At 43.5% G+C, this 14303-nt stretch overlaps 2 protein-coding genes across 4 annotated transcripts in view; one reads left to right on the top strand and one right to left on the bottom strand.

Moving 5' to 3' along the window:
• The first annotated feature begins 2072 nt into the window (after positions 1-2072).
• On the top strand, positions 2073-8347 carry prkra (protein kinase, interferon-inducible double stranded RNA dependent activator). The gene is made up of 8 exons (XM_030786855.1): positions 2073-2089; positions 2601-2776; positions 3383-3464; positions 3608-3686; positions 3898-4015; positions 5462-5559; positions 5648-5810; positions 7545-8347. Exons 1-8 carry the CDS (start codon positions 2073-2075, stop codon positions 7700-7702), a joined length of 891 nt encoding a protein of 296 aa, XP_030642715.1. The 3' UTR covers positions 7703-8347.
• Positions 8348-12710: 4363 nt separating this feature from the next.
• The window catches only part of osbpl6 (oxysterol binding protein-like 6), a 34760-nt gene continuing 33167 nt past the window's right edge, over positions 12711-14303 (bottom strand). For all 3 annotated transcript variants that reach the window (XM_030786133.1, XM_030786135.1, XM_030786134.1), the window contains 2 exons: positions 13440-13562; positions 12711-12819 (listed from right to left, as the gene is read on the bottom strand). In XM_030786133.1, coding sequence (XP_030641993.1) covers positions 12711-12819; positions 13440-13562 — 232 coding nt within the window. The remainder of the gene's footprint in view (positions 12820-13439; positions 13563-14303) is intronic.

Here is a 14303-nt window from a genome sequence, read left to right as displayed (position 1 = left end):
ATAGTGACCCCCTTAAGACTGAAATCTAACATCAATAATAATGTAACGTATTCAAGGCCTTGCTAACTACTGTGACGGAAATAAAGGCCTTGTTGAGCATCTGAAAGGCAGAACTAGGGTGTACTGGATGAGAGCTGGAGCAAAAGTCTGTAAATTCTACAATACACTCAGGGACTGTCTGCCCCGTTTCTGACCTAACCCTAACCTTGTACGTCTGGAAACAGCTTCTAAGGAACTTGTAGTCCTTCTCTAGCCGATCTGTAAGAACACACACACACACACACACAAAAGAGATGTAGCTAAAGAGACATGGCATGGAAAAAAAAAACAAGCACAAAGAACCAGGCTCTCTTCAAGGACCTCATGCTCATACCATATCTCTGCTCTGCATGACTCCTCTCCACTCCGAGCTCCTTTGTGTGGACTGCCACCAGGCTTCTGACCTCCTCCCTATGGGCCTCTATGAGCTTCCTGAGGGTCAGGAGTCAAAGAGCAGTGATTGTTGTCTGAGACCAACATAAGGGGGCAGGTGAGTCTCTCTGTGCTCTTCCTCTCCTTCTCTGAAATGCTGTTTGAAATCCTTCTGTGCCTCGCTGAGCAGATCATTTATCCACCCCGACACAGTGGAATTTGCAGCAGGGACTTAATCTCTGTACATTTCCCTCTTTATTCAACAGATACTTGAACCCCCCCCCCCCTTGGTTACTTGCACAAACCATCAGTTTGAGTGAGAATTGTTGCACATTTCTCCCTTATGCCAATACATGTGGTACAGTTTTCAATATTTCAATATCAGGGTTACATACACATCCAGATTGAGGTATGATCCATTTCTATATATATAAATGGTGGTTCTACCTCTTGAATGAGGAGTTTTTTCTCTTCTTTTCTTTTCTTTTCTTTTTTGCAGAAATGAACAAATACATTTAGCGTGATTACATGTCTCCTGAGGAAATTAAAGAAAGACCTACTCCATTTCCAGCTGCTGCTCCTGCTTTATCTGTTCTGTCCGAAGTTCAGCCTCTTTTACCAGCTGCCAAACACACAAACATAGCACAAGCATCAGAGAGAGAGCGAGAGAGAGAGAGAGAGAGAGAGAGAGAGATCACACACACATACATACACACACACACACTCACACACAAACACAAATTTAAATGTTCCCAAAGATGACCTTCACTGACGCAATCAAAGAGAGAGGGTGCAAACAGAGCGTCAGTATCAGTCTGGTGAACATTATTATGTCAGAGTACAAACTAACAGTGAATAAGACCTCACCGCCTGACAAATATGACCTCACCGCCTGACAACGCTGCTGATGGGATCTGCGCTCATCATTCAACAGTGCCTTCAACTTCTTTATCTGATCTTGCATATCTCGCAAAATCTCCTGCCTGCCAAGCAAAATAAATTAATCCTGCCCGTCAGTGTGAAAATATGGACGAAATTAAAGCACAATTATAATGAAACTGGTCAATAGCAATTAAACGGGTCAATTTCAATTTTTTCTTAACTACGTGGGAGCTTAAAAGAAAAAAATAACGGGGGCTCTTGGAGCACAGTAGTGGTACAAACATGTTATGTGGCGACGAGGAACGAGAAGAGAAGTTTTTCAAGGATGTCAAATAGAATGTTCCGCCAGGTTGAAGAAACAGAAAGGGACATAAATTTAATCTAATTTCATCTAAATTAACAGAGAGCGCGCAAAAATAAATAGATCATTCCAAGGCTCTGTGAGGTCACAATATATGTTCATTTTCACATCACATTCTTACTGATCTATATTACTTTTTACATGAATATTTGACAGAGCGATTTCCCTACAGACCACTACTTTAGTCAATCCACATAATCATTTGCCCAAACACGATTGCACGTCACTGGTTCCGTAGAGGGAAAGGGGTGACGACGTGCTGACGACAACACCGGAAACTTTATTGGATACTATATTTGTCAATCAAAACGCTTTTTCCACTGATTGGGTGTCTATGCAGACTGTCATGTGTTGCTTGTTTCAGTTACTACTGCTGGCTGCAAGTGACACTCGCTTCAGTGTTCATCACATGTAAACGATGACCGAAGAATGTCTGTACGTATAATTCTTCTTTCATCCATGAAATTAGTTTCACTCTACTAACTTTCAACACAAGACACGAGTCCTGAACCTATAGTTTTCCAGCTTTCATGCATTAGTTAACTAACTAGTCAGCCAGTCTTGGCGAATTGACTTTGCTAGTTACGGTGGCAAACAAGCTACTTATCTAGCTACTCATAAGTTCTGCTCTTTGTAAATTTATTATCTTACCTCTGTACATTAAACATTAAAACGTTCTCTCTTTGTACTTATACAGTCCGCGCAAACTGATTGTTGCGATGAAAAATGGCGCCCTTTAGCCAAGCTGTCACACATACTGTCAGAGATAATTCATCTGTTTCTCTGATGTTTACTCCCAGATATTTGTCATTTTTGAAAATAAACATTAATGGTTATAGACACCTAGGTTTTAAGTCCATTTAGTGAACGACCTACCAAACGTTTTTGCTGTTGTAATTCGCTGTGTTCATTCTTATCTTGAGAAACTGACGTTTTGTGTGCACAGTTTGAATTCACGACAGGCACAAGTCGCTGGCCCTGAAAAGACCCCTATACACATTTTACACGAATATGGCACCAAAACCGGCAACCTGCCCGTATTTGTGATGGAGAAAGCCGAGGGAGCAGCTCATCAACCCAATTTCGTCTTTACTGTCACCGTCGGAGACATCACATGTACAGGTTTGTTTTTAGCCGCATCTGGTCTGACGTCGTATCGTAGCTTGGAGAGGAGCGGACTCCCAAGACGCTCCCTCGTATGCCTCTTCACAGTTACCCATTGAATCGATTTATGTAAACTCAAGTCAGTTCAGACGAGTGATCTGCAGATGCATGCAGAATTCTCTGAAGTGAATAAAAATCAAAGTACCAGAGGCTCCAGAGGTTGTCTCACTTCAGTTTGTTTTTAAGTTTGTGGTGCACATTGTGAATACACAGCTCTTATTTCATTTGTCTTTGGATACTCTCACACTTTTTTTTTGACATGCACAGTGTACGTGGTACACACCTACAACAACAGGTTTCTGAGTTTCAGTGCAAGATGGTGGTATGAATGGAAATTGAACTGAAAGCGAATCTTAGTAGAACTGAAGTGAGACAGTGATAGGTTTCTTTCACCATTGTGAATATGAAGCAAACTGCTTTCTCCGCTTGGTTCAGATAAAACAGATCTGTCCTAGGTTCTTTTAACATGGTAACATGGGTCATACATTATGGCTATGCATGTTTGTGTGTTGTTTTATGACATAAATGCAGAGTGTAAAATTTTGGTGTGTTTGTTGTGTGTAGGACAAGGGGTCAGTAAAAAAATTGCCAAACACCAGGCCGCAGAGGCTGCTCTGAAAATGTTGGAGTCGAGCCCTCAGGCAAAGTGAGTCAAACACCGCTCTGTCATTCAGCAGCATCGTCTCTGTCCATGCATAATCACAGCACAGCGGTGTGTTTTGAGTGTGCCTCCAACTATGACTCTGTGTCTGTCCTCTGGGTCTGTCCTCTGGGTCTGTGTCTCTGTAGTCTTCCCATGCAGAAGGCTGAGAATGACGGCTGTGCTCTGGAGTCTGGTGACCTCCCCAATCCCGTGGGAGAGTTACAGGTACCTGGTCTTTCTTTACTCGGGGTTTATTATTGTGTGTATTTCAGATGGAGATGTGTCTGAGGTCAGTGTCTCAGTTTGAGCTAGACTGGCATTTGGCACACATTACTGTAATCGTCCAGTTATGTGTCTTCTCACTGGTGATGTGTCCAGTCATGAATCTTCTCATTGGCGATATGTGTGTGTGTGTGTGTGTGTCTGAATCCTGCAGGAGCTTGCGATGCAGAGAGGATGGCATTTGCCTGAGTACACAGTGTGTATGGAAGCAGGACCACCTCACATGAAAGAGTTCACTGTTACCTGCAAACTGGAGACACTCTCCCAGACTGGTGTGTTGTTACTATACTAATATACTATATATACATGTACATATGTATGTGTATAGATATATACCAATGAGCCAAAACATTATGACCGCCTGTCTAATATGCTGTTGGCCCTCCGTATGCTGCCAAAACAGCGCCGACCCGCTGAGGCATGGACTCTACAAGACCTTTGAAGGTGTCCTGTGGTATCTGGCACCAAAACATTAGCAGCAGATCCTTCCAGTCCTGTTCATGGCGGTGGTAAACCCCCATATGGCAGTGGCCTGTTTCAGCAGGATAATGCGCCCTGCCACACTGCACACATTGTTTGGGAATGGTTTGAGGAACATGATGAAATGTTCAAGGTGTTGCCCTGGCCTTCAAATTCTCCAGATCTCCATCCGATTGAGCATCTGTGGGATGCCCTGGACCGACAAGTCTGATCCACGGTGGCTTCACCTCGCAACTGATGGAACTTGAAGGATCTGCTGGTGCCAGATACCACAGGACACCTACAGGGGTCTTGTCGAGTCCATGCCTCGGTGGGTCAGCGCTGTTTTGTTGGCACACGGAGGATCAACAGCATAATAGACAGGCAGTCATAATGTTTTGGCTCATCAGTGTATATATATATGTGTGTGTGTGTGTGTGTGTGTGTGTATACTAGGGGTGTGCATTTCTCCCTTATAAGATGATCTGATACGTGTCTAGATACATGGGCTACGATACGATTCAGGGACGATACATTTTAATATGGAATGATTCCATTCAGCGCAATTCGATACGATGCAGCCTAATACAGTTCTTAACATTTGTTTAATGTAGACATTCATTGTCCATTATAAGCCATTCTATTCCATTATATTCTTATAAAATCCAGATGTCTTCCAAACTTTAGATTTTAGATTTGATGGTGTGCTGCCGGACGTGTTGTTCTTCTTTTTACCTCGCAAGCTAGGCTAACGTTACTCGCGTAAAAGGTAAAAGGTCAACGCGAGACGCTGTGTGGATTTATTAGCGAATGAGAGGCGGTCATTATTGTTTTTAAAGTAACATGACTTGTAACGTTAGATCAGTGAGTCTTCCACAGCAGCTACATACTAAAGTAGAATTAGTAGCAAACCCCCAGTCAGCTGATTCGTAACTTTAGAATCGGACCATCAACCGGTTCATAGTACATTTAGACCGATCCAGGAGTCCACGTATCAGTGTAGTTGCATCTTTAACGTTGAAATCGGTTTCCAATTTGGATCGATGAATCATTGCACCCCTAATATATATATAATCACCTGAAATATGCTGTTATTTGGTTTATAACCTGTGTTAAGTCTACCTATCCTACAACAAACACAGAAACATGAAACATGAAAATCACATATAAATCAATTTTTATGTGTGAACTTCGTGTGCCAATCATCTTTTTGTTTGTTTTGCTCCACCATGTTGTCTGCCCACGCGTGTGTTCCTTAGGCGTGGGAAACTCTAAAAAGCTGGCGAAGAGAGCTGCTGCCGAGAAGATCCTGGAGGAACTCCGACGTCTCTCCGGAGGCTCCCAGCTCATCACATGGGTGCGGAACACACGCGCAGTTAACGTACGCTGATGAGTGCGTGGTGTCATTCTTCACTGACTTACATTCCTTCCCAAATTCATCCTAGACGCCAAAGCCCAGCGTATGCTTGGAGGAGTTACGGAATTCCTCATCGGAGAAGATCTCCTTGCTGAGGAGGACTCCGCTGAATGTTCCCAATGCGGATTATATTCGGATGCTGCGGGAGGTGTCTGAGGAACAGGGCTTTGAGGTCTCTTATCACGACATAGGTGAGTTATGGTCTGACAATACAACAAAACAATACACCAACTTAGTGTTAAAGCTTTTCTGTTAAAGCCATTCTTAGGCCTGGCTTCATGGCCATCCGTAACCTCAGGGAGCTTAAGCAGTTTGAGAAGGGCTGTATTTCTTTTTTTTTTTTTTTTTTTAAACTTTTTCTGGTTTAGTACTTTTCTTACAGGGCTGTGTGTGTGTGTGTGTGTGTTTGTTTACAAGGACCAGGAGATTGAAATAGTACATAGTTTGTAATTATTGAATTGGGAATTGAATGGAATCTTGTCGGTGTAGTTTGAGATCACAGTGATGAGTTCAGACGGTGAATAAGTTGTGTGTGTGTTTTTCTCTCTGTAGATGAGTTGATGGGGAATAAGTTGTGTTGTGTGTGTGTGTTGTGTGTGTTTTTCTGTCTGTAGATGAGTTGATGGTGAATAAGTTTTGTGTGTGTGTGTTTTTCTCTCTATACAGATAAGTTGACAGTGAAAAAGTTGTGTGTGTTGTTTGTGTGTGTTTTTCTCTCTGTAGATGAGTTGACAGTGAATAAGTTGTGTTGTGTGTGTTTGTGTGTGAGTGTTGTTCTCTCTGTAGATGAGTTGAAGGCGAATAAGTTGTGTGTGTGTGTGTTGTGTGTGTGTGTTGTTCTCTCTGTAGATGAGTTGATGGTGAATAAGTTGTGTTGTGTGTGTGTGTTTTTCTGTCTGTAGATGAGTTGATGGTGAATAAGTTGTGTTGTGTGTGTGTGTTGTGTGTTTTTCTGTCTGTAGATGAGTTGATGGTGAATGTGTTGTGTGTGTGTGTGTGTGTGTGTGTGTGTGTTTTTCTCTCTGTAGATGAGTTGATGGTGAATAAGTTGTGTTGTGTATGTTGTGTTTTTCTCTTTACACAGATGAGTTGACGGTGAATAAGTTGTGTTGTGTTGTGTGTGTTTGTGTGTGTGTGTGTGTGTGTGTTGTTCTCTCTGTAGATGAGTTGAAGGTGAATAAGTTGTGTGTGTGTGTGTGTTGTTCTCTCTGTAGATGAGTTGATAGTGAATAAGTTGTGTTGTGTGTGTGTGTGTGTGTGTTGTGTGTGTTTTTCTCTACACAGATGAGTTGACAGTGAATAAGTTGTGTTGTGTGTGTGTGTTTTTCTGTCTGTAGATGAGTTGATGGTGAATGTGTTGTGTGTGTGTGTGTGTTGTGTGTGTGTGTGTTTTTCTCTCTGTAGATGAGTTGATGGGGAATAAGTTGTGTTGTGTGTGTGTGTTGTGTGTGTTTTTCTCTCTGTAGATGAGCTGATGGTGAATAAGTTGTGTTGTGTGTGTGTGTGTTTTTCTCTCTATACAGATGAGTTGACAGTGAAAAAGTTGTGTGTGTTGTGTGTGTTGTGTGTGTGTGTGTGTTTCTCTACACAGATGAGTTGACAGTGAATAAGTTGTGTTGTGTGTGTGTGTGTTTTTCTCTCTGTAGATGAGTTGATGGTGAATAAGTTGTGTGTGTGTGTGTTTTTCTCTCTGTAGATGAGTTGACAGTGAATAAGTTGTGTGTGTGTGTGTGTGTGTTTTTCTCTCTGTAGATGAGTTGACAGTGAATAAGTTGTGTTGTGTGTGTGTGTGTGTGTGTGTTTTTCTCTCTGTAGATGAGTTGACGGTGAATAAGTTGTGTGTGTGTGTGTGTGTTTTTCTCTCTGTAGATGAGTTGACAGTGAATAAGTTGTGTGTGTGTGTGTGTGTGTTTGTCTCTCTGTAGATGAGTTGACGGTGAGCGGGCAGTACCAGTGTCTGACTCGGCTTTCCAGCGAGCCTGTGACGGTATTCCACGGCACAGGCATCTCCCGCGCCAACGCCCACAATGCCGCTGCCCACAGTGCCCTGCAGTACATTAAAATGATGGCATCCATCAGGTAGACCCACCTCACTGGGAATTCACACAGGGGTTTACCCATAGACAGACTGCACTGGAACATTCTCCTGGGTTTTCTCAAGGCCCCCGGCGACGCTGTCAAAGCCCAGTCCTGGAGGGCCACAGTGACTGCCGCTCTCTGAAGCCTGTTTTATTTTTATTTATGTCACACTAAAGGTATGTACTGACACATGTAATATAGTTGCTTTGTTAGGTTACTGCTCTCAGGCTCAGTGAACTTTAGCCGAAGTTGCTCAGAAGGATGCAGCTAAATCCCTGTGACCGGCACACTTAAACGCCCCCTCAGGGTGTTTTGGGCGGGGGGATAAACTACGTTGTTCTTAAAGAGTTAAAGAGTTGACCTAATTCACATATTTTATCTGCCTTATTCTGTGCAGGTGATTTAGATTAGCCTCAGAGATGCTGCTGAATTAACTGAAGTTGAAATGTTGTGTGTGAGTGTTATGATGGCTCTGGTCCTGGGATGGAGTGATGTGCGTTTGTAAATGTTTTAGCAGTCAGATTAATAATGCAAAGGGGTGTGGCCTGATCACAGAGGGAGATGGTTTAAGGAATGGCTAAGAGACAGTACAAACTATAACAGAGCTGAGCGACCGCATCATTACCTGCAGTCTTATCATAATATTTTTGGAAGTACATTTTCATATATGTTTTGTGTTAAAAATAAAACCCAGTGAAAGCAGAGTATGTATGTTGTGGACTTTACAGCATTTCAAGACAGTGGGTCACATTTGGTCAGCAAAAACAAAATAAATAAAAGTTCACTGTCATACAGCAGCATTGAGAAGCCCACACTGCTGTGAGTGTGAATGAGGAACACAGGAGCAGAGACCTTGGATTAGTTTGTTATATTAGAACAAGCACTATGTAGCAGCCGTGTATGGGGGTTATGGAGAGACATGTCATTATACAATTGCACTTCTTCAGAAGGAACTTACTGTCGAATGGATTTAACTATGCTGACTGTCCAACGCAGCGCAGTGAAAGACAGAAAGAAAAAAAAAAACAGTCCAAAAATGAAGAAAGAAAAAAAAAAAGTCGTAATGGAAAATAAAATGAGTATTTTTATAAGGCATTTGTAGCATTCATTGGCAGGCGGTTCTGTACACATGCAGAGAAAATTGAAACAGTACAAGAGATGGACTATGCAGAGTTCTGGACAGTCCTTCGTACAATCCTTCAACACCACCAAAAAGCAACAAGACCTCCCCAATCCCATCTCCCCCAAAACAGGTTTGACATGAAAAGCGTCTTCATGTTGTTATGAACTGTCTCTACCACAGGTCTGTACTGGGGCTGCTGATTCGGCAGTCAGTCAGAGATTGCATTGATTTGATCACTGAAGAGACTCAGTACATACACACATTACATTACTGGATCTGCATCAACGAAAATGATACAAACACAAACACAACAGTTTTTCTTTGTGTGCTGTCTGCTGTTCATGACCTGAAAACTGGAACTTAAATGTGCTTTCAATGCATTTTGATTTTTAAATTAATTTGCATTTATGATATTAAAAAAAACAAAAACAACAACAAACAAACAAAAAAACAACTCAAAACGTAACTGTCAGCAAAGGCTCCATTCACATAGCAGAAACAAAGGCTAAAGGTAGTGCATTTTCCTCTCTCTCTCTCTCTCTTTTTTCCCTCGGGGAGACTTTTAAACAGAGAAATAAAATATAAGCTGATGTTAGTTCTTTGGAATGAAATATGCTGACAGTCTGTGGACACATCTGGGGAGGTGGATTTCTGTTGTATGGAAGGACAGCACTCTTTCATTCATCTATAGACTGTACACATTACATAGTTTGATTCTGTCGACCGACTCGACATGTGATAGAGGTTGACAAACAAAGCCACAGGAAACTGTCTGAGAGAAAGTGCGTCGGTGTTCAGTGGGCTAAAGGTGTTGAGTGGGTTGACTGAAACGATGGATCTGTTGGGTTGTGTATGTTTGTGAGATAAACAGATGGTTTAAGGCACCAGGTGAGTGGAGCAGACACAGTCAAATATGGCGTGTAACAGGAGTGAACATGTCGGTACTAGACTGGGATAAACTTCACAAGACTGGTCACAGAATATATCTGACTACTTCTGTGTCCTTACAGTGCACTGTAATCTACTGGAGAGAAATTCCACAGAAAACAGAATCTTTCTGTTTTGCTGTATGACTGATGAAACTTTGTAAAGCAATTTGTTTTTTTTAGCTTTGACTCTTTGTTACTCCTGCCTGATTCTGCATTTTACAACATTCAGTTTCAAAATGGTTTGATCGACAATGTGTGTTGTAGAAGAGAGTCATCAGTGCCTATGTGAAAATATATACATCAGTCTAATGCAGTGGACTGTGGACAGGAGCGTTTTCAAACTGCTTTTGTTTTGTTAGTTCAGGTGAAACAATCATGGCAGGTTTACTATTCACTAGGGTTAACTTTGCAATCATTCAAAGAGCATCTAAAAATAAGTTTAAATTTGGATATTTCTCTTAAATATTGACCATCTTTTCTTTGGTTTACAGAGACATTTTCAATTACATTGGTGTTTAAAACACATTAACTCAGAAATACAAACTCAGTGACATTTCTATGCATGACGTAAACAAACACCAAACCAGACCTTTTCTTAATTTGGTGCAGTACCATAAAATGGCCAGCAGGTGGCTCATATGTTACTGAGCTCCTCTGCAGTGGTTGTGTAACAGGGGGTCGTTTTCAGGACCGAGTGAGTCATGTGATGGGAAGCAAAGCACAGGACGTCCTGACCTCTATGCACTGGGGAAGAGCAAAAACCTTCAGTCCAGTAACAACACACCTGGACTTCACTCTCCAGCTCCTCAAAAGTTCACTCAGCTCTTCACTGTCCCTCACACTCACCCGTCGCACTGACGGTCCCCTAAAACTCACCTGTCGCACTAACAGTCCCTTTAAACTCACCTGTCGCACCGACAGTCCCTCACACTGACCCGTCGCACTGATGGTCCCTCAAACTCACCCGTCGCACTGATAGTCCCCTCAAACTCACCTGTCACACTGACAGTCCCCTCAAACTCACCCGTTGCACTGACACTCCCTCACACTGACCCGTCGCACTGACAGTCCCCTCAAACTCACCCGTCGCACTGACAGTCCCCTCAAACTCATCCGTCGCACTGACAGTCCCCTCAAACTCACCCATCGCACTGACATTCCCTCACACTGACCCGTCGCACTGACATTCCCTCACACTGACCCGTCACACTGACTTTCCCTCACACTGACCCGTCGCACTGACAGTCCCTCACACTGACCCGTCGCACTGACAGTCCCTCAAACTCACCCGTCGCACTGACAGTCCCTCAAACTCACCCGTCGCACTGACAGTCCCCTCAAACTCACCCGTCGCACTGACAGTCCCCTCAAACTCACCCGTCGCACTGACATTCCCTCACACTGACCCGTCGCACTGATGGTCCCTAAAACTCACCTGTCGCACTGACAATCCCCTCAAACTCGCCCGTCGCACTGACAGTCCCTCACACTGACCCATCACACTGACATTCCCTCACACTGACCTGTCGCACTGACGGTCCCTCACACTGACCTGTCGCACTGACAGTCCCTCACACTGACCTGTCGCACTGACAGTCCCTCAAACTCACCTGTCGCACTGACAGTCCCTCACACTCACCCGTCACACTGACATTCCCTCACACTGACCTGTCGCACTGATGGTCCCTCATACTGCGAAGGTGATGTGACACAGGAGTATTTGAACAAGTGGTAAGTTATTTATAGAAAACTGATGGGGGGCTCAGGACTCACTAACAGAAATCTCTGGGTGTGGGGCAACAGTTGTCCTCAGGTCCCCAGAGGACAGACGATACCATGTGACTCCACACAGCCCTGGGCTCCGAGTTGTGTGGTAAAGCTAGTGTAACTCAGGTCAGGCCTGGCTCACGGACACACAGCTGTTTCTGATGTGTCTCTGATGAGACTGGATGAAGACGACACTATAGATCAGAGGGGTAATGGGCTAAGCTGACATGAGCTCTTATTGTTGTGGAAGAGCGATGATATCGAACCCTTGGGCTTCCCTCACTCCGACTGGGAACAAACAGTAGAATCACTGCATTTCCCCCGAAGCTATTCCAGTCTTTGGAAACAGACTACAACGGATTTAAAACGAATCACTGAAACAGGAATGCTAAAACGTTGTCACGGTTACGGAACAAGATGTCACAGAAAACGTCCCCACGTCCCTTTCCAGATGAACTGAACCTTTAAAACCACTGTGTTTGAGAGAGAACTCATATTTTAAAATATAAATATGTCCATAGCTGTGTAGCCCCACTAACCGTACACGCTCAATGTCGTTTTGACTTCTTACATTTTACAAAAATACCACTACTTTTTTTTTTTTAATTTTCTTTAAACTACAAATGAAGTTTGATGAGTCAGCAAAGAATATGCCAATGGAAGCTGCCACCTAAACATGCAAGATATTCTGTAGATATAAGTAGCCAGGAGCTAGTTCAAACACTGGTCGAAAACCATAGCGCTTAGAAACAAAGTGGGTTTTTACTAAAAGCTTAGAATGCGTAGTGTCAAGCAAGTTATTTTGTTCTTTTTTTTAAGGCAAAGATATTATCGGAAGCCAAAGAGGCTAGAGAGAGATCTAAAACTCTGACTGTCGTCCTGACGACGACCCTTTGTCTGCGTGTCGTTGGGGAGAGGTCGATCCGTACTGGAGTTTATGGGGAGGGGCGGGGCACAGCCGTAGTGGTTGGTGGGAAGTGTAGTCCTTCTGTTCAGCGTCAGCTCAGATTTAGGTCTGTAGTCCTGGGTGTCCGAAGACATCCACACTCTGGATGACACCGAGTGGAAAACCAAAGCCATCCGCAGTCTTGTTTTCCTGACGCGGGGTCTGACGGTCGTCAGGAGCAGCTCTGTGCATAGGTTAAGCTTCCTCTGCCAGCGATGATGATATGTGGAGTGGGAGCAATGGGATGCTACCACAGTTGCGGGTTTTCCAGTTTGAGAAAGCCCGGATCTTTCCGCAGCTCCCAGTACATGTTGTTGGACACCCACCTCTCTCTTTGATTGGCATCCACAACTTTTCTGTGGAGATGGAAAAAGAACATCACGGAAAGAAATACAAAACCAGAGAAGCAGGTGAGAAGTACAAGACTAAATGACCAAAAACTAGTGACCTTTCACCTGCGGTAAGCAAAGTCTAGTTTAGCAGAGGTGTAAGGTTATACTTTTGGATCCTATATTATCAGATATATACTGTGGTATGTTACACTGAGAGAAGCATGTGGAACAAACTGCCTCACAGAAAGAGGTGGACCATGACTGTTTCAGTCAGGGTAGTAATATTTACATTGACACGGGCCCAGTGTTACAAACTTGGCTCCTGTCACAGGACTGGGTTTGTGTACTCACTTTATAAAGCAGGAGGACTAAGTGTTTTGAGTCAGGGCTGGCGTAACACACTAACAGGCTGCATACTCACTTAAAAAGTGTTTGAGTCAGGGCTGGCGTAACACACTGACAGGCTGCATACTCACTTAAAAAAGTGTTTGAGTCAGGGCTGGCGTAACACACTAACAGGCTGCATACTCACTTAAAAAAGTGTTTGAGTCAGGGCTGGCGTAACACACTAACAGGCTGCATACTCACTTAAAAAAGTGTTTGAGTCAGGGCTGGCGTAACACACTAACAGTCTGCATACTCACTTAAAAAAGCGCGGCTCATGTTTGATGTTGTTTTCCTCCATCCACTTACGCCTGGTCCTCTGAAGGTCCTCGATTCTCTGTTTCTCCGCAGACGCCCGCTCGAGTTTTCCCTCCTCGAGATACCTGCGCCAGGTAACAGGAAACAGGTAACAGGTAATGAGAGACAGGTAACTAGGTAATGAGAGACAGGTGACAGGTCACAGGTACTGAGTAACAGGTAATAAGAGACAGGTAACAGGTAATGAGAGACAGGTGACAGGTAACAGGAAACAGGTAATTAGGTAATGAGAGACAGGTAACAGGTACTGAGTAACAGGTAATGAGAGACAGGTGACAGGTCACGGGTACTGAGTAACAGGTAACAGGCACTGAGTATCAGGTAATGAGAGACAGGTAACAGGTACTGAGTAACAGGTAATGAGAGACAGGTGACAGGTCACGGGTACTGAGTAACAGGTACTGAGTAACAGGTACTGAGAGACAGGTAACAGGTACTGAGTAATGAGACACAGGGCAGAGAGATCAGCACTCCCTCTGGCCCTGTGGTGTGGAATGGTTCATGTTGTATTGTTTGTGTAATGTAATTAGTGATGAACCATACTGACGAATAAGACTTAAAGCAGAACAGGATCATGCTGTGTCGTTTTACCAAATATCTTCATTCCTTCGCCTCAACAGAAGTTAGTGCCATCCATCTCTGACAGCCCTTTAGAGACTTATCTATTCATGTATTTATTTATCACAGATTTTACTTCAATATAATTCAATTATTACTGTAAAAATGAAAAAGGATGTCCTCCCACCTGAACACAGGAACGGGGTCAAATTCTGCTGTATGATACACTATGTGTATGTGTGTATACA

This window comes from Chanos chanos, chromosome 10 (assembly GCF_902362185.1).
Source record: "Chanos chanos chromosome 10, fChaCha1.1, whole genome shotgun sequence".
NCBI lineage: Eukaryota > Metazoa > Chordata > Actinopteri > Gonorynchiformes > Chanidae > Chanos > Chanos chanos.
Note: the sequence above shows the minus strand (reverse complement) of the source record. Positions and strands in the feature narration are given on the sequence as shown.

What these genes read in the sequence shown, in the direction of transcription:
- prkra (XM_030786855.1), top strand. An exon ending in GGAGACACTCTCCCAGACTG is followed by an intron (nt 4,016 to 5,461) that starts GTGTGTTGTTAC and finishes TGTGTTCCTTAG; the next exon opens with GCGTGGGAAACTCTAAAAAG. An exon ending in GGTCTCTTATCACGACATAG is followed by an intron (nt 5,811 to 7,544) that starts GTGAGTTATGGT and finishes GTCTCTCTGTAG; the next exon opens with ATGAGTTGACGGTGAGCGGG.